Source organism: Serinus canaria, chromosome 25 (genome assembly GCF_022539315.1).
Source record: "Serinus canaria isolate serCan28SL12 chromosome 25, serCan2020, whole genome shotgun sequence".
Lineage (NCBI taxonomy): Eukaryota > Metazoa > Chordata > Aves > Passeriformes > Fringillidae > Serinus > Serinus canaria.
The window spans coordinates 11,213,198-11,229,950 of record NC_066338.1 but is presented as its reverse complement, the minus strand read 5'-3'; the positions used below and the strand labels follow the sequence as shown (position 1 = coordinate 11,229,950).

General features: G+C 60.6%; 4 protein-coding genes across 21 annotated transcripts in view; all 4 read left to right on the top strand.

Moving 5' to 3' along the window:
* The window catches only part of UBAP2L (ubiquitin associated protein 2 like), a 29,640-nt gene extending 28,747 nt beyond the window's left edge, over positions 1 to 893 (top strand). For all 10 annotated transcript variants that reach the window (XM_050984682.1, XM_050984674.1, XM_050984675.1 and 7 more), the window contains one exon: positions 289 to 893. In XM_050984682.1, coding sequence (XP_050840639.1) covers positions 289 to 384 — 96 coding nt within the window. In that variant the 3' untranslated portion in view covers positions 385 to 893. The remainder of the gene's footprint in view (positions 1 to 288) is intronic.
* Positions 894 to 1,970: 1,077 nt separating this feature from the next.
* Positions 1,971 to 3,798, top strand: HAX1 (HCLS1 associated protein X-1). Of its 2 annotated transcripts, none has more exons than XM_030230761.2 (8): positions 1,971 to 2,122; positions 2,266 to 2,474; positions 2,555 to 2,697; positions 2,823 to 2,868; positions 2,987 to 3,102; positions 3,197 to 3,347; positions 3,421 to 3,532; positions 3,665 to 3,798. In XM_030230761.2, coding segments are annotated over exons 1-8 (831 nt in total). In that variant the 5' UTR covers positions 1,971 to 2,069; the 3' UTR covers positions 3,666 to 3,798. The 2 variants fall into 2 exon arrangements, with proteins under 2 accessions (XP_030086621.2, XP_030086620.2); XM_030230760.2 differs by having other exon boundaries at positions 3,421 to 3,563.
* Positions 3,799 to 4,384: 586 nt separating this feature from the next.
* Positions 4,385 to 6,451, top strand: AQP10 (aquaporin 10). 2 transcript variants are annotated; one of them, XM_009099146.4, is made up of 6 exons: positions 4,385 to 4,497; positions 5,122 to 5,248; positions 5,344 to 5,481; positions 5,574 to 5,692; positions 5,764 to 5,981; positions 6,052 to 6,451. In XM_009099146.4, the coding sequence occupies exons 1-6, from the start codon at positions 4,393 to 4,395 to the stop codon at positions 6,341 to 6,343; spliced, it is 999 nt and encodes a 332-aa protein (XP_009097394.1). In that variant the 5' UTR covers positions 4,385 to 4,392; the 3' UTR covers positions 6,344 to 6,451. The 2 variants fall into 2 exon arrangements, with proteins under 2 accessions (XP_009097394.1, XP_050840712.1); XM_050984755.1 differs by lacking the exon at positions 4,385 to 4,497 and having other exon boundaries at positions 5,162 to 5,692.
* Positions 6,452 to 6,662: 211 nt separating this feature from the next.
* Positions 6,663 to 16,737, top strand: ATP8B2 (ATPase phospholipid transporting 8B2). 7 transcript variants are annotated; one of them, XM_050984669.1, is made up of 27 exons: positions 6,663 to 6,786; positions 7,532 to 7,583; positions 8,241 to 8,354; positions 8,504 to 8,602; positions 8,760 to 8,821; positions 8,932 to 9,004; positions 9,274 to 9,449; positions 9,601 to 9,680; positions 9,890 to 10,048; positions 10,127 to 10,215; positions 10,289 to 10,485; positions 11,194 to 11,402; positions 11,555 to 11,598; positions 11,673 to 11,838; positions 11,908 to 12,096; positions 12,296 to 12,411; positions 12,562 to 12,726; positions 12,800 to 12,911; positions 13,036 to 13,141; positions 13,260 to 13,398; positions 13,476 to 13,659; positions 13,850 to 14,073; positions 14,364 to 14,447; positions 14,613 to 14,858; positions 14,944 to 15,082; positions 15,168 to 15,298; positions 15,390 to 16,737. In XM_050984669.1, the coding sequence occupies exons 1-27, from the start codon at positions 6,734 to 6,736 to the stop codon at positions 15,675 to 15,677; spliced, it is 3,696 nt and encodes a 1,231-aa protein (XP_050840626.1). In that variant the 5' UTR covers positions 6,663 to 6,733; the 3' UTR covers positions 15,678 to 16,737. The 7 variants fall into 7 exon arrangements, with proteins under 7 accessions (XP_050840626.1, XP_030086696.2, XP_050840627.1 ...); XM_030230836.2 differs by having other exon boundaries at positions 6,664 to 6,786; positions 9,376 to 9,449; XM_050984670.1 differs by having other exon boundaries at positions 6,664 to 6,786; positions 7,532 to 7,590.
* The last annotated feature ends 16 nt before the right edge of the window (positions 16,738 to 16,753 follow it).

Genomic DNA, 16,753 nt, shown 5'->3' with positions numbered 1-16,753 from the left:
CGTGCAGACACAAGCCACACCGACCCTTCCCCGTCTCCTCTCTCCCTGCTGCCCACAGCCCTGTGTGCTGCTGGCCTGGAGCAAGGTGTCCAGCCGAGGGAGGGGCTGGGGCACAGCTGCAAGGTGCTGGAGGCTGCCCCAGTGCCAGGGAGCTGAGCTGGGCCCAGGTGCATTGGCAGCTGCCCAGAGCACCTGGCCAGGGGCCTAGGTGAGCCAGTGTTAGCCCATAGGGCAGGCTGGAGCTGCTTCCCCTGTACTCACCACCCTCTCCTCTGCCCTTTCCCGCAGAGCGGCTCCGGGCAGCGCAGCCAAGGCAGCTCCATCCCCCAGAAATCCCAGGCCAACAAGTCTGCCTACAACAGCTACAGCTGGGGCGCCAACTGAGGCCGGGCCCTCAGCACCACTCGCTTCCGGAAGAGAACCCCAGTGCCCCCGATGATGAGGAAGGACCCCAGGGAGGAGAGAGCCCTGCGGCGGGGAGCGCCCGGGCCCCCAGCCCCAGCAGGGCCCCGCAGGGCAGGCCGCAGGCACCTCTGCGTTGTCTGTCTTCAGCCACTTTCCTGTTGTATGTAATATAGAATTTGTATTTTTTCTTTTTTTTCCCTTTTTTTTTTTCTCTCTCTCTCCGCATTCAGATCTGAATCGTTTGCCGTAGGGGCCTTTTTTGGTTTTTACTCCTTTCTATCCCCTCTCCCATCCAGCTGCCCCAGAATCTCTCAGATCCAAAGGAGTGGAAGCTGCGAGTCGCCTACAGCAAACCCCCTTATTATTAGGATTAAGACCAGTAATTGATATGAGCAGCATTGTAAGATTAATTAGTTGAAGTGTTTTTTTTGTACCGTGTTCTAAATTTAATGGATAAATGTGTCTTGTATATAAAAACAAAAACCCCATGCTGTCCTCTAGTTCTCTCATTTCTCCCCCACCCCACCGAGGGGTCCCCCCTGGTATTTTATGTTTTCCATCTGCGTCCCTCCATCCTCACGGGCCCAGAGTGCAGGTCCTGCCCTGCTTGCACGCTGTAAGTATCTTCTGCTTTTGGGTTGGGGATTTTTTAATTTTCTTTTTTTTTCCTTTTTTTTTTTCTGTTTTGTTTTGTGGGGTTTTATTTGGTTTGGTTTGGTTTTTTTTTTGGGGGTATTATTTTTGGTTTTTTTCTATGCAGTCCAGATCTTGTATTTTTCAGTTCTACCTGATCCCTTCAGCTGCAGCCCCGAGCGGGGATTTACTGAAGAGAATAAAGATCACAAAGTGATGTGTGTATTTTTTCCACCTTCTCAGCCTCGTTCCCTGTTTTTGGTGCAGGGGGTTGGGTGGCGGTGGGGGCAGCGCTTCCCCCCCCCCCCCCCCACCTTCTTGCTGGTGTTTTTGTCCCCTCCTTTTGTGGGTTTTTCCTTTTCCCAGCTGCAGTGCTGGGCAGCAAGATGGCAGCACAGGAATGTTGCCCTCCCTTCTCTGAGACCCTCACCCTTCATTTCCGCTTCCTACTGAGCTCTGCCTTGTGTCCCCACTGCTATGGTGCTGCTGGTCTTCCCTTTGGGGGGTCCAGGGCTGCTCTTGCCAGCCCCTCATCTCCGCGAGCTTACCGGGCAGGGCGGCAGGGTGCTCACAGGCACCGGCGAGGGCAGTGACACACTGGCAGTAGTGCCTGCCCGCTGCCAGGTCACGGGCCGGGGCACAGCGGGAGCCCTCCTGGGCCGCGTGGGGCTGGCATGGGCTCCGGAGCTCGGCTGGGGGAGAGCAGGGGCTGAGGCCCGACACCCCGCCAGCCCGCACCGCCCCCACCGAGGGCTCGGGGCACTCCCGGGGTAGCTGGTGCAAACAGCACGGTGCCGCGGGCCCAGGCCGGTCCCAGCGGGGCGGCTCCGGCCCGTGCGGCTCTGGGGGGCCCGCGCCGGTCCCAGCGGGGCGGCTCCGGCCCGCGCGGTTCTCGGGGCCCGGGGGTGGCACGGGACGGCCGCGCTGCCGCAGCGCCTTGCGACAGCCGGCGGTGCTTTACGGTCGCGGCGCTTGGCGGCAGCCCGACCCGGGCGGACGGGGTAGCGGGACCCAGAGGGACCCGGAGCGGGATGAGCTTCTACGACGTGTTCCGCGGCTTCTTCGGGTTCCCGGGACGGTGCAGGTGACCGGGACCCCGCCCGTCCCCTGGGTGCCCCCAGCCTCCCCCGCACCCGTCCCTCTCTCAACCGCCCGTTGCCCCACCGGCCCCGGCCCTCCTCCGCCTGCTCCGGGCTGTCCGGGTCTCTCACTGCTCCGGTCCCGCAGACCCCGGGACCCGATGTTCGGCGGCGCGGCGTGGGACGAGGAGGAGGAGGAGGAGGATGGGGACCCGTCCATGTCGCAGCCCCCCCAGGACTTCGGCTTCGGATTCAGCCCTGGCTCCTCCCGCGGCGCCTTCGAGGAGCTATTCCGGGACATGGGCGAGCTCCTTGGAGTCCTGGGGGGGTTCTGGGCCGAGCCCCAGCAGCCTTTCGGTGGGTACGGGAAGGGCTGAGCGAGACTCTCGGGGCCGCTCAGAGCCCCTCGGCCTGACCGACGGCCTTGTGCTGCCCAGAGCCCGCCCTGCCCGGCCCCGGTGAAGGCAGCGCAGGGCGACCGCTGCGGGACTCGATGCTGAAGCACCCGGAGAGTCCCCCTGCCACCGCGGCCCCGGGGAGCTCCGGCGATCTGGCCCGGCCATGGAGACCCTTCTTAGGGGTGGGTGAGGGGTCTGGGCTCTGCCTCCCTCAGCGGCAGTCTTTTCTGTGCTGGTGCGGTGCTGCCCCAGTGTCGCACTTTGCTTCCCATCACTGCAGTCAGTGGTGCGTGGCTTTGTCTTGCAGCTGGAAGATGCTCACCGAGCTCCTCCTGGCCTCAAGGAAGACCAAGGTGAGTGCTGGGAGCAAGGGCTGAGGAGCCTCTGCCCTCCCTGCTCCAGCCGCTTGTGCTGCCACAGCCTCCGGGGCATGTCCCCACGCTGTGGCCACCACCTTACCTCTCCCCCCAGACCTGGACTCCCAGGTCTCCTCCGCTGGGCTGGGGACCATCCTGAGACCCAACGAGCCCAGGTCCCACTCTTACTTCCAGAGCGTCTCTGTCACCAAAGTGACTCTCCCTGACGGGGTGAGTGTCCCTGCAGGTGCAGCAGGGCTGTGGGAGGCCTGGGGACACTGTCCCCGTGCCTGGGGAGTCTCTCAGGGCTCGGTGCTGTGCGCAGGGGGTGGAGGAGCGCTGCACTGTGCAGGACAGCCAGGGCCGCCGGGAGACCACGGTGACACGCCGCAGGGGGGACCAGGCCTTCATCACCACCACCAAGGAGCATGGGCAGAGCAAGGACTACCAGGAGGAGGTGCTCAACATGGATGACCGTGAGTGGGGCTCTGGGGAGGATACAAAGAGTGGACGGGGGCCCCACTGAGGGAGTTCTCTCTGCCCTCCCAGGGGAGCTGGCACAGTTTGCTGGTACGTGGCCACAGCAAGAAGAGCTTCCTGCTGCCAACCTGGGCCCCTCATCTGTGCTGAGCAGCTTCCTCCGACGCTGGTTCTCGAGCTGGTAGCTGTGTCCAGCCCTGATTAAGCGGCCTGTATGTGTGACAGGTGCAGGCTGGCAGGACCCTGGGCTTGCCAGGCCTGTCAGAGCAGGCAGTGGGCAGCAGTCTCTTCTCACCACCTGTTTTTGTTGTAGATGGGTCAGATCTTGCTGGGAAGTGGTGCCTGGGCTGGAGGCTGTCCACCTTCTGCAGCGCTGCAGAGCCACAGGGAGCCTTGTGGGGGTCAAGTGTATGTGTGTACAAAGCAATAAAGTCTATTTATGCTAAACGGTGACCGTCCATGCTCCTTCAGACTGGAATCTCATGTATTTGGAGGCAGATTCCCCCTGTCCACCAGGATGACTATGGGGGGCTGCCTCGGGGGTGCAGGTGATTGCCGGGCTCCTGTGCCTGCACTGCTCCCTTCCTACCTCCCTCTCCCATTTCCCTAACCGATGCTGTGCTAATGCCTCCCCTGCGCTACTCTTGAGGGCCTGGCCCAGCCTGGAGGCCTTTCCAGGCTCTCTTAATTAGTGTTGACTGCAGCTGTGGCTTGGGCAGGGATAAAGGGGGTTCCTGGCCAGGCAATACCTGTGCTTGCTCACCTGAGTGAGGTCATGGCTCCTCACGGCCACCTGGGGCTCAGGGTGTTCCTACCCGCCCTTGCCCTGCTGGGGTGCAGCATTGTCACAAGGTGTCCCCGGCCACACACAGGACTCTGGTCGCTGCCAGGCGTCTCCCGTGGTGCAGCCATGATTGGTTTAAAGTCTGCACATAATCACCCACCTGGCTGTGGGGCTCATAAAACCTGCTGCGAATTAGACATCTACACCACTCTCAGCACCGCCAGCGCCGCCACTGCTGCCTCTGCCCAGCTGGCACTATGGGCACCACTTCTTTCTTGACAAGAGCCCAGGGTCTGCTCCGCATCCGGAACCAGCTGGTGCGGGAATGCCTGGCTGAGGTGCTGGCCACCTTCGTTATGATGGTAAGCAGGGCACGCAGGTGGTTTGGGGGGGGGGTGTCATGTGTGTGTGACAGGGCTGATGGCGTCGTGGTGGCAGGTGCCAGGGGTCCCCGGGCTCTGCTGCTGGCCCCTTGAGGCTGGAAGGGTTTGGGGCTGTGCCACACTCAAACGTGCAACTCGGCACTGCCTGTCCTCCCCCTTGGACCCTGTTCCCACAGCATGGTCCACCCTGTGCCATGGCTCCAGTGCAATCAGGGTGTGGTGCTGGGCAGTGTGTGCCTTGATACCTCCTGCCTCAGAGCAGGCAAAGGTTGGGGCTCTGGTGCTGTTCTTAGCATTTGGGCCACATCCCATGATGGCAAATGTTGTCCCTGGGGCTATGTTGTGGTACCTCTTCCCCAACTCCTCCCCACAGAAAGCAGTTTATTTAATTGCCTATAATTTGGTTACTTTGCCATCAAAACCACAAGTGAGGGCAGTAACCACCTCCCTCCCAGTCCCTGTCTGGTGTCCAAGTATTGGGGAGCAAAACCAGGGGTGCAACACCAGCATAGCCCTTGCCTTGCTGCCCTGCAGTATCAGTGGTGGGAGGGTCTCAGCACAAGGCCACCAGGGCTGAGGTGGGGCTACATCCCTCTTCTCCAGACAATCACCCTGGCCAGCGCTGCACAGAAGATCGCCTTCTATGAGACGAAGGGGAATATCATCACCAGCTACCTGGGAGGTGCCCTGGGTGTCATGGCAGGCATCTACACGGCAGGGGGAATCTCTGGTGAGACAGAGGAAGGGGTCTCAGCTCTTGCTATCCCCTGGTTCTGAGTCTCCCAGGACCCTCCACTCCCAGCCCTTCTCCCTACTCCATTGCAGGGGCCCACATGAACCCGGCGTTCTCCTTAGCCATGTGCCTGATAGAGCAGTTCCCCTGGTGGAAGTTTCCCATCTTTGTGGTTGTGCAGATCTTGGGATCTTTCATATCTGCTGGAGCTGTTTACATCCTCTACTATGGTATGGGGGAGCAGTATTGGACAAGAGAGCCCCACATAAGTACCTGGCCTTGGGAGGCCAGGCTTATGTACATACTCTGCCTCTGCCCCCAGATGCCATCTGGCACCATAGCAATGGGACCCTTACTGTCTCTGGCCCCCAAGAAACTGCCTCCATCTTTGCCACTTACCCTGCTGACTTTGTGTCTGTTGCCAATGGCTTCTTGGACCAGGTGGGTGCCACTGTCAGCTCCCCCAGCCCCCTCAGTCCCCGTGGTGCTGAGCTGCTGTGCTGTCCTTGCAGGTGATCGGCACAGGGGTGCTGATAGTGGTTGTCATGGGCATCATGGACCCCCGCAACAAGCCTGTCCCCAAGGGCCTGGAACCAGTGGTTGTGGCTCTCTTGGTGCTCTCCATCGAGGTCTCCATGGGGGCCAACTGTGGCTGCCCCCTGAACCCTGCACGGGACATCGGGCCCCGGCTCTTCACCTATCTGGCAGGTTGGGGCCCAGAGGTCTTCAGGTGGGTAGAGGGAAGGGGGGGAGCTGGGGATGGCAGGGATGATGCTGAGCCTACCCTGTCCCACCCTCAGCAGGGGCAATGGGTGGTGGTGGGTGCCACTGGTAGCACCACTGCTGGGGGCCGCCGTGGGCACGTACCTGTACCAGCTCTTCGTGGCTTTCCACTATCCGGAGGAGGACAGCGAAGTCCTGGCAGAGCAGGGCTCCATCGTTCTAGTCAACACTGCCATCGACGCAGACATTGTGAAGTCACCCAAGGAAATGGACGCTGGGGAGACAGTGCCTGCCGAGTATCCCCGACCACCAAGCGCCAGCAGCACAGTCTCCCCCACAGTTACTGTCACAGCATTAAAAGAGTCCTGAGAGCACGGCGTGTCTTGTCTATGGGCATGGGGGTGCAGGGATATGGTGGAAGGCCAGCCAGGCCTTGCTGCAGGGGGACCCCAGCCTGGGGGAAACGAGCTGCTAGTGTGGCTAGTGTGGTTGGGATCCGGGGGTGTCCCCGAGACCCCGGCACTGCCCCCGGCAACCCGGGGGGCTGTCTCTGCCCCCCCCGAACTCACACAGGAGCCGCCCCGCTGGCCAGGGCGCCGCCGGGGCGGCAGTTTCGGCCGGCCCCGCGGCCGCGCTCCGCCGCTTCCCCGCGCCCCCCACCTCACTTCCGCCGCCGACCGGCGCCGCCGCGGCCATGGGGAGCTGAGGCGGCGGCAGAGGCAGCGGCCCCGGCCCGGCCCGGCCGCCCGCCCGCTCCCCATGGGCTGCGGCGCCGCGGGACATGGAGCGGTGCGCGGCCCGCCGAGCCCCGGGTAAGCGGGGCCGCGCTGGGCCCGGGAGAGGCCCGGATGGGTCCCGCTCGGGCCCCGGTGCGGCTGTTGCCCCAGTAACGCGGTGCGGCGGGAGGGCCGGGCCGGGCCGGGCCGGCTGCGGCTGCTCGGGCCGGGGCCGGGGCCGTGCCCCGAGAGATGCCCGAGGGGTGCCAGCGGCTCCGCGACACTGGCGGGGCGGTGGGTGCGGCGGGGGAGCAGAAATGGGGCCGGCGGTGCAGAGATGGGGGTGCAGGGCCGGCGCTAAGCGGGGCTGGGAGTGCGGACTTTGGGGATCCAAGAATGCAGCAAAGCAGGGCTGACGGAGCAGAGGTATCCTCTGGGGGGCAGTGTCTGGGCTGGAAGGGTCTGGTGACCTCGGGGTGCCGAGCTGAGGGAGCAGAGAGATGCAGAATCTGGGGCTCTGGGAGTACAGGTAAGTAGAGCTGGGGGTCTCACAGTGCAGGCTTGGGGGGATCTGGGGATGCAGAATTTGGGAGTGGAGGTACAAGTTAAGCAAGGCTGGGGTTCAGGGTGTGCAGGGGTACAGGTCTTGGCATGGGGGAGCACAGGACACATAACACAGCTGGGGAGACTCCCTGTTCCCTGTCTTCTGGGGTTCTGGGGCTAGCTTGGCTCTCAGGATGGAGAGGAGGTTGGGATGTCAGGGTTCAGGATTTTGGGGCTGTCTGGCTGCAGGTACAGGGGGTCTCGGGGTGCATGGGGGTGACAGGGCGCTGTGTTGTAGAGGAAGAGCGTCGAGTGCGAGCCAACGCACGGGAATACAACGAGAAGTTCCAGTACGCAGTGAGTGAGGGGGGGCTGAACCCCTTCCCGGGGCTCCTCGGGCAGGTCTGTGGGGCTGGAGTCTTAGTCACCCACACCTCGGTGGCGGGGGGGGAAGGTGTTATGACTACAAAATAGATGTTTGTCCCTGAAAAAATGGTGCTGATGACATGAATGCCAGTATAGCTGTGGGGCCAGGCAAGCACAGTGCACTCCATGTGGAGGATTCAGCCCATCCTTGGCCAAGGCCCGGAACCCTCCGGCTCTACCCAGATCCCAGCCTGGTCCCACATCCCAGTGTGGATCATGGGGCAGCTTCTGAAGGTGCCAAGGGAGGGCAGTGCTCACCTTGACCTCTCCTCATGTTGGAGGTTATCCTTGGCTGCTGCAGAGCTGGCTACAGAGAGGGGAAAAGGGGGTCTGAGTTGGGGTCACCCTTGTGGGGGCCAGGTGCTGCTGCTGGAGGAGGCTGGTCCCAGGGTACTGGCTGGTGACTGAGCCTGAGGAATTGGCTTCCCAAGGAAGCTGCCAGAGGTAGCACAGGAGCAGGAGCCTGACCCCCCCAAAGAGCATGGTGAGCCATAGCCCCTGCTCTCCAGAGTGATCTCATCTTTGGGGGTTATGGGACCTCAGCAGCCTGTAAACCCCCTTCTTGCCCCATCTGTTCCTAGAGCAACTGCATCAAGACCTCCAAGTACAACATTGTCACCTTCCTGCCTGTCAACCTCTTCGAGCAGTTCCAGGAAGTGGCCAACACCTATTTTCTCTTCCTTCTCATCCTGCAGGTGAGTGCAGTCCTTCCCTGCCTGGACATACAGTAGGGCTCCAAGTAGTGCCATACTTTGGAAGTGGGGAGGTTTGGCACCCTCAAGCAGGGGCAGTATGATCCTGGGGCTGGCTGATTCCTGTGTAATTTCCTGTTCCCTGTCCCCAGCTGATTCCTCAGATCTCTTCACTGTCCTGGTTTACCACCATCGTGCCTTTGGTTCTTGTCTTAACCATCACAGCTGTCAAAGATGCCACCGATGACTATGTGAGTGGTTCCCCCTGTGCCCCTCTGCCCACTGGGCAGGGGGTTGGGATGCTGTGCAGGGGTGCAGTGTCTGGGGCAAAGGCATTTGAGATGGTGGGGGAGCGCAGGACCCCATCCCCAAGAGGCTGACTCTGCTCTCTCTTCCCCCTGCTCCCAGTTCCGCCATAAAAGTGACAACCAGGTGAACAACCGGCAGTCTCAGGTCCTGATCAGTGGAGTGTGAGTGTCACGAGCACAGAGCAGTGCAGGGCGAGCCAGGGACCCTGCGGGATGTGGCAGTGGGCAGGGCAGGGCTCCTGCCTGACTACAGTTTGCTGTCCCCTCTACAGCCTTCAGCAGGAGCAGTGGATGAATGTCCGTGTTGGAGACATCATCAAGTTGGAGAACAACCAGTTTGTGGCGGTGAGTGCAGCCCTGAGACAAGTATGGTTCCAGCAGGGTGGTTGGCACACAGGGACCATGCAAGGGTGTGGTGCCATCCCACTTTGCTTTTGTGCTCCTCTGTCACTGCCCAGGGTGGGGACATCAGGGACTTCCTACCTGGAAGTTGCATTTAGGTTGGAGAGTTGGGGCCATAGTGGAGCCGTGTTTTGAACTCTGAGGATTTGGGCACTTGATGGTGGCTAGGCTCAGGTGCAAAGGACACATGGGGTTAGGGATGACCTTTGCAGATGCTCCAGGGAGTTCCAAGGACATCCAAGGGCCAGGAGCTTCCCTGGGGAAGGCGTGGGGGAGTCCTAGTGTTGGCACAACCCTTCACAAGTCTCTCCCAGCAGGCTGACCTCCTCCTCCTCTCCAGCAGTGAACCCCATGGGTTGTGCTACATAGAGACTGCAGAGCTGGATGGGTAGGTGTCCCTGCTCACCTTGGGGAGCCAGGGAAGGCAAGAGGTGGGAGTGAGGGTGGGCTGCAGGCAGAGCAGGAGCTGCTGGCCAGCACCTGCAAAGGCTCTCCCTGCCAGGCTGTCTCTAACCCATGTGGTGCCTTCCTGTCTGCAGAGAGACCAACATGAAGGTGCGTCAGGCCATCCCCATCACCGCAGAGCTGGGGAGCACCAGCCAGCTGGCTCGCTTTGATGGTGAGTGCCTGTGCCCATCCCTCTGCCACGGGGCAGCCCCCCACCTTCCTTCCTCTGTCACCCTTGGTAGACAAGGACCAGCCACGTGGCACTGTCATTCTGTGGCTCAAAGCGGATCTCTGGAGAGCCAGGGATGGTGCTGGGAGCACTGGGATGGAGGTGGCCCTGTGGAGAAGGCAAGTCCCAGCTGAGCCATACTGTGCACCCAGGTGAGGTGATCTGTGAACCACCCAACAACAAGCTGGACAAGTTTGGTGGGACACTGTACTGGAAGGAGAACAAGTATCCCCTGAGCAACCAGAACATGCTGCTGCGGGGCTGCATCCTGCGCAACACTGAGTGGTGCTTTGGCCTCGTCATCTTTGCAGGTGGGCTGAGGCAGCAGCTGCTGCTGTGCTGCACAGAGGGGAGGGAAAGACATCCCCTGATGCCTTCCTTCTCCCCAGGACCTGACACAAAACTGATGCAGAACAGCGGCCGGACCAAATTTAAGCGGACGAGCATTGACCGGCTGATGAACACGCTGGTGCTTTGGGTATGCAGAAGGGAGATCCTGGGAGCCCTGGCTCTGACCCAGTCAGGGCTCTTATGTAATGTTCTTTCCCCAGATCTTTGGGTTCCTGGTGTGCATGGGAGTGATCCTGGCCATTGGCAATGCCATCTGGGAGCACGAGGTGGGCGTCTGCTTCCAGATCTACTTGCCCTGGGACGAGGGGGTGCACAGTGCCTTCTTCTCTGGCTTCCTCTCCTTCTGGTCCTACATCATCATCCTCAACACTGTGGTGCCCATCTCGCTTTATGTGAGGTAGGGCAGGGGGCAGAGGGGCTGGGTAGGGGGTGTATGAGAAATTGGGGGTGCCCTCTGGGGAGGGGAGACAGGGATGGAGATCCACAGGCAGAACAGTGTGTTCTGTGGGTGGGTGTGGGCTACTCTCTTGGTGACAGGCCATGTCTGCCTTCAGGGACACCCCAAGACCTAAGGACCCCACAGGTCCCTCAGGGGCCCCCTGGCTGTGTCTGGCTGCTCATCTCTCCCTGCCCTGGCTGCACACTGGCTATTTTGCTCTGCCCTCCTGCAGCTCCCAGGCTCCTGCACTGTCCCCTTCTCTCTCTCTTTTAATTTCTCTCTCTTTTCGTTCCCCAGCATGGGTTCTGTCACCCTTAGCCCCGAGGTAAGAACGTGTCACCTCCACCCCTCCCACTCATTGCTGTCTGCCCTGTGGGCTTGGGAGGGGTTTAGGGTTTGTAGGTGTGTGAGATGCCTGGGGAGCCCCATGGGCTTCCCCCTGGGTGCCTTGCCTTGGTCCCCAGCCCTGGCTTAGCGGTGGCTGTCAGCAGGAATGGGTTGCAGGCCAGCCCCCGGGAAGGGTGTGGGAGCTAGCAAGCCGTGGGGGGCACCCGGGATGCTGGAGTGCCCAAGGCACTGAGGGTCTGGGGTGGGCATGTGTACGCCTGTCACTGGCTCAGCAGTGTGCTGCCCTGCCCCAGTGACACCCAGCCATCCTCCCTGCAGCGTTGAGGTGATCCGGCTTGGGCACAGCTACTTCATCAACTGGGACAAGAAGATGTACTGTGCCAAGCGCCGGACGCCAGCTGAAGCCCGCACCACCACCCTCAACGAGGAGCTGGGGCAGGTGGAGTACATCTTCTCTGACAAGACTGGCACCCTCACCCAGAATATCATGGTCTTCAGCAAGTGCTCAGTGAACGGGCACAGCTATGGTGAGTTCCAGATGCCAGAGCCAGGCTGGGGCTCCCCACCTCCATTTGAGGCAGTAAGGGAACAAGGGGGCTTAGTCAGAGCGTCATGAGGCAGCAGCAGCTGCCATGGTGTTGGGTCTCTGTCATAGTTAACTCCATACCCTGTTTTGTAGGTGATGTGCAGGACATGCTGGGTCACAAGGCAGAGCTGGGAGAGGTAAGGGTGCTGTCAGTTTGAAGCCTGCCCATGCTAAGTGCTATGGGGGTGTAACCCCAACTTTGCCCCTGCAGAGGCCAGAGCCAGTAGACTTCTCCTTCAACCCGCTGGCAGATCCACGGTTCCAGTTCTGGGACCCCAGCCTGCTGGAAGCCGTCAAGCTGGGAGACCTCCACGTGCACGAGTTCTTCCGCCTGCTCTCGCTCTGTCACACCGTCATGTCCGAGGAGAAGAGTGAAGGTAGGCGTGTAGCAGGATCTGTCCCTGTGGGTCACAAGACACTGTCACTGACCCCCATGCTGTCTGCAGGGGAGCTGTTCTACAAGGCACAGTCCCCAGATGAGGGAGCACTGGTCACAGCTGCCAGAAACTTTGGCTTTGTGTTCCGGTCCCGCACGCCCAAGACCATCACAGTGCAGGAGCTGGGTCAGGCCATCACCTACCAGCTGCTGGCCATCCTGGACTTCAACAACATCCGCAAGCGCATGTCCGTCATCGGTGAGGTCCTGGGCACGGCACGGAGGCTGGGAGGGCCACGTGGGGCTGCAGCACGGGGCTCATTGTGGTGTGCTGGGGGACCAGTCCAGCGCTGATGGGGATGTGACTGTGGAGGCATTGGCATGTTGATGGCTGGGGGTCAGAGCAGGACCTGCTCCTGCACCCCTGAGCCAGGCACCTTTTCCCCTCCTCCCTGCAGTCCGCAGCCCTGAGGGCAAGATCCGGCTGTACTGCAAAGGTGCTGACACCATCCTGCTGGAGCGGCTGCACCCCCTCAACCAGGACCTGACCAGCATCACCACCGACCACCTCAATGTGCGTAGGACAAAGTCCTGCAGGCAGCGTGAGGAGGACAGAGTGGCTGCCCAGGAGCCTGAGCTGGGCTTGTGCCCTGTCCTAGGAACACCGCTGGGATCTGGAGACACCGTCAGGGTCTCCAGCACAGCCAGCTCTGACCACTTGCAGGAGTATGCCGGCGAGGGGCTGCGGACTCTGGTGCTGGCTTACAGAGACCTGGAGGAGAGCTACTACAAGGATTGGTCTGAGCGGCTGCATCGAGCTGGCAGTGCCCCTGAGGCCCGTGAGGATCACCTGGCTCGGCTCTACGATGAGGTGGAGCATGATATGATGGTAGGTGAACTGGAGGCTGAGGCTGGTGGTGGCTGCAGGCAGCTCCTGATGACCTCCTTTTTGGGTCCCCAAGCTGCTTGGAGCCACAGCCATCGAGGACAAACTGCAGCAGGGGGTCCCCGAAACCATTGCCATCCTGACACTGGCCAACATCAAGATCTGGGTGCTGACAGGGGACAAGCAGGGTGAGGCGTGGCTGAGGTGCTGGCTGGAGATAAGCATGTTTGTGGGCTGGATTCCACATGCCTGGGATCCCTACTGCTCTCTCCTGAATGGACTCTGGCTCAGCCCCTGGTTTCCTGTCCTCAGAAACAGCTGTGAACATCGGCTACTCCTGCAAGATGCTGACAGATGACATGACAGAGGTGTTTGTGGTCACAGGCCACACTGTGCTGGAGGTGCGAGAGGAGCTAAGGTGAGGGCTGGGGGGCAGAGGACACAGAGTAGTGCCAGTGTGGGGCGCAGCTGCAGCTGGGGCAGCTAGAGCTATGGAAGGGCTCTGAGATGGAGCCCTGTGCCCCCTCTCTCCTCAGGAAAGCCCGGGAGAAGATGATGGATGCGTCACGTTCTGTGTGCAATGGCTTCTACCAGGAGAAACTCTCCTCCAAGCTGACCTCAGTGCTGGAAGCCATTGCGGGCGAATATGCCCTGGTCATCAACGGGCATAGCCTGGTAGGGCCCTGGGAGTGCCAGGCAGGACAAGGGCTGGCTGTGTACCGTGATCCCAGTTGTCCCTTGCTCTCCTACAGGCCCATGCACTGGAGGCAGACATGGAGGTGGAATTCCTGGAGACAGCATGTGCCTGCAAGGCCGTTATCTGCTGCCGTGTCACACCCCTGCAGAAAGCCCAGGTGGTGGAGCTGGTCAAGAAGTACAAGAAAGCCGTCACTTTGGCCATTGGGGATGGGGCCAACGATGTCAGCATGATCAAGAGTAAGGCCTGGGATCTGGGGGACCACAGGAGAAGACAGGCCACTCCCCTGCACCGTCCTGGGGCTTGTGGGAGCTTCTGTGCTCACCCCTCTGTGCCCCACAGGAACAAAGTGCCTGTGCTGGGGGTGCTGCTCTCATCCCCTGTGCTCCTGGCAGCCCTCTCTTTACCTATCTCTCCTTCCCTCCACAGCTGCCCACATTGGGGTGGGCATCAGTGGGCAGGAAGGCATCCAGGCCGTGCTGGCCTCCGACTACTCCTTCTCCCAGTTCAAGTTCCTCCAGCGCCTGCTCCTGGTGCATGGGCGCTGGTCCTACCTGCGCATGTGCAAGTTTCTTTGCTACTTCTTCTATAAGAACTTTGCCTTCACCATGGTCCACTTCTGGTTTGGCTTCTTCTGTGGCTTCTCAGCACAGGTGGGTTGGTGGCTTTTCTCACTGAGAGCTGGGGAGGGTTTTCCTGCAGGGCTCCTCAGCTCTGAAGTGTGTTCAGGTCTATGGACTCTCCGTGGGGACTCATCCTGAGCCAGGAGGCACAGCCTGGCATCCAGCGTGCTCTGTGTGAGGAGCCTGTGGTCAGAGTGGGCAGTCCTGGGGGGCTGGAGACAGCTCTCCTGTCCCTGCAGCTGTGGGCACAGGGACTCAGGGCTGGCTGGGGCACAGGGTGGGCAAGTCTTGTGCCCTGCTGAGTGCTCTATTCCATACAGACAGTGTATGACCAGTACTTCATCACGCTGTACAACATTGTCTACACATCGCTGCCTGTGCTCGCTATGGGTGTCTTTGACCAGGTATGGCAGGGGATAATGAGAGGTCCCTGGGTGTGTGAGGAGTCTGTACCCACCCTGTGGGAAGAAGGGCTGCCTGGGTGCCTGAGTCGGGCTGTCCTTGTCATCCATGGGCTGTGGTGGAGGCTGCTCCTCCCCAGGGCTAAAGGGAGGTGCCCACGCCCCCAGGATGTGCCAGAGCAGCGGAGCATGGAGTACCCAAAACTCTATGAGCCTGGGCAGCTGAACCTGCTCTTCAACAAGCGGGAGTTCTTCATCTGCATTGCCCAGGGCATCTACACCTCCATCCTCATGTTCTTCATCCCCTACGGCGTCTTCGCTGACGCCACCCGTGATGACGGTGCCCAGCTGGCCGACTACCAGTCCTTCGCCGTCACTGTCGCCACCTCCCTCGTGATTGTCGTCAGTGTGCAGGTAGGGATGTGGCTACTCTGCCCCAGACCCTCGGGGCACCTCAGGCATCCCCTGAGCCCTGTCTCTTCCTGCATCCCCCCACTAGATCGGGTTAGACACAGGGTTCTGGACGGCCATCAATCACTTCTTCATCTGGGGCAGCCTGGCCGCCTACTTCGCCATCCTCTTCACCATGCACAGCGACGGCCTCTTCCGGATGTTCCCCAACCAGTTCCGCTTTGTGGGTGAGTCCCTGTGTGCCCCACGCTCCCCACCCCAGCAGGCTGCTGCCTTGGCCTGGCCCTCACTTGGGTTCATTCTTTCCCACAGGTAACGCACAGAACACGCTGGCCCAGCCCACGGTCTGGCTGACCATCGCCCTCACCGCCGTAGTCTGTATCGTGCCCGTTGTGGCCTTTCGCTTCCTTAAGCTGGACCTGAAACCAGAGCTCTCGGATACGGTGAGAGTGCGTGGCTGTGGGAGCCGTCACAGGGTCCCAGCCCTGAGGAGAGGGGGTTCCCCAGGGCCCTGAGCCTGCCCTGTGTCCCCAGGTGCGCTACACTCAGCTGGTACGGAAGAAGCAGAAGACGCAGCACCGGTGCATGCGGCATGCAGGGCGTGCGGGCTCACGCCGCTCTGGCTACGCCTTCTCCCATCAGGAGGGCTTCGGGGAGCTCATCATGTCTGGCAAGAACATGAGGCTTAGCTCCTTGGCACTGTCCAGCTTTGCCCCCCGCCCCAGTGCCAGCTGGATTGACACCCTGCGGAAAAAGAAGGGCTGTGAGGGCAGCAGCGCCAGCAGCCCCGGTGGCGCAGCTGACAAGACTCTCAGGGTGTGAGGCTGGAGGGGGTCACATCCCCTCCTGTGCAGCTGAGGGCTCCCCTCCTCTGCCCCTGGCCCTGGGGAGGGCAAAGCCCCGTGTCAGCAGGGTCCCATGGTAGGAGCAGAGGTGATGTGGGGGCCAGTGCTGAGGTTTGGAGGAGTCTGGACTGTTGCCTTCTAGCCAAAAAAAACACCCAGGGAGGGTGGATGGATGGATGGATGGATGGATGGATGGATGGATGGATGGATGGATGGATGGATGGATGGATGGATGGATGGATGGATGGATGGATGGATGGATGGATGGGTGTCATCACCATTAGCCCCTCCCCACCCCCCATTCACTCCTCCATCAGTATTCAATTCCACTGAGTGCAAACACCCCATCGCACATGAATGTATCGTACCAGAGGTGCAGGGCTGTGGGAGGACAGTGGCCTCTCCGTGGCCTTCACCCACGTGTCTTTTTTTTAATAAACAAAAAAAAAAAGGGAAAAAAATGACCTACCCGCCCCCCCCAAAAAAATAGCAACCAAAAAAAAAAACCAAACAAACAAACAAAAAAAAAAGGCAAAACCTCTGAGTTTACAGAGCGACTTATTTCTTGGCGGGGTACAGGGAGAAGGGGGGGAGGAAGGTCACCCTCCTTGTCCCCCTGCCTCAGGGCTCCCTAGGACGGTGGGTGCTGGGTCGGAAAGGGGAAGTGTTCTGTGCCACGGGGAGGCTGGGTTTTGGCGGCTGCCGTGATTCACTCCCACGCCTGGTCTTGCGCAACGCTCGGCCTCTGCTTCCTCCCTCTTCCTTCTCTCCAACTCCTGCGGGACTGAGCACTACTGAAGTGTGGGTGGGCAGTGGGGACGCTGGGGAGTCTCTGGGGCTGCTGGGCTCTCAGGGACGCGATACCAAAGAGGAGCTTGTTAAGACGGGTGTTGGCGAGGGCTGGAAGGGATCTGGGGGGGTTTGGTGTTGTTTCGGTGGCGGGGCCGCGGATCGAGGTAGATAATTTATGGCGCGTTTCTGTCTGGCCGAATGGTATCATTTTATGGTTCTTGTGAAAAAAAACCAAAAAAACCAAACCAGCTTTTTCTTTCT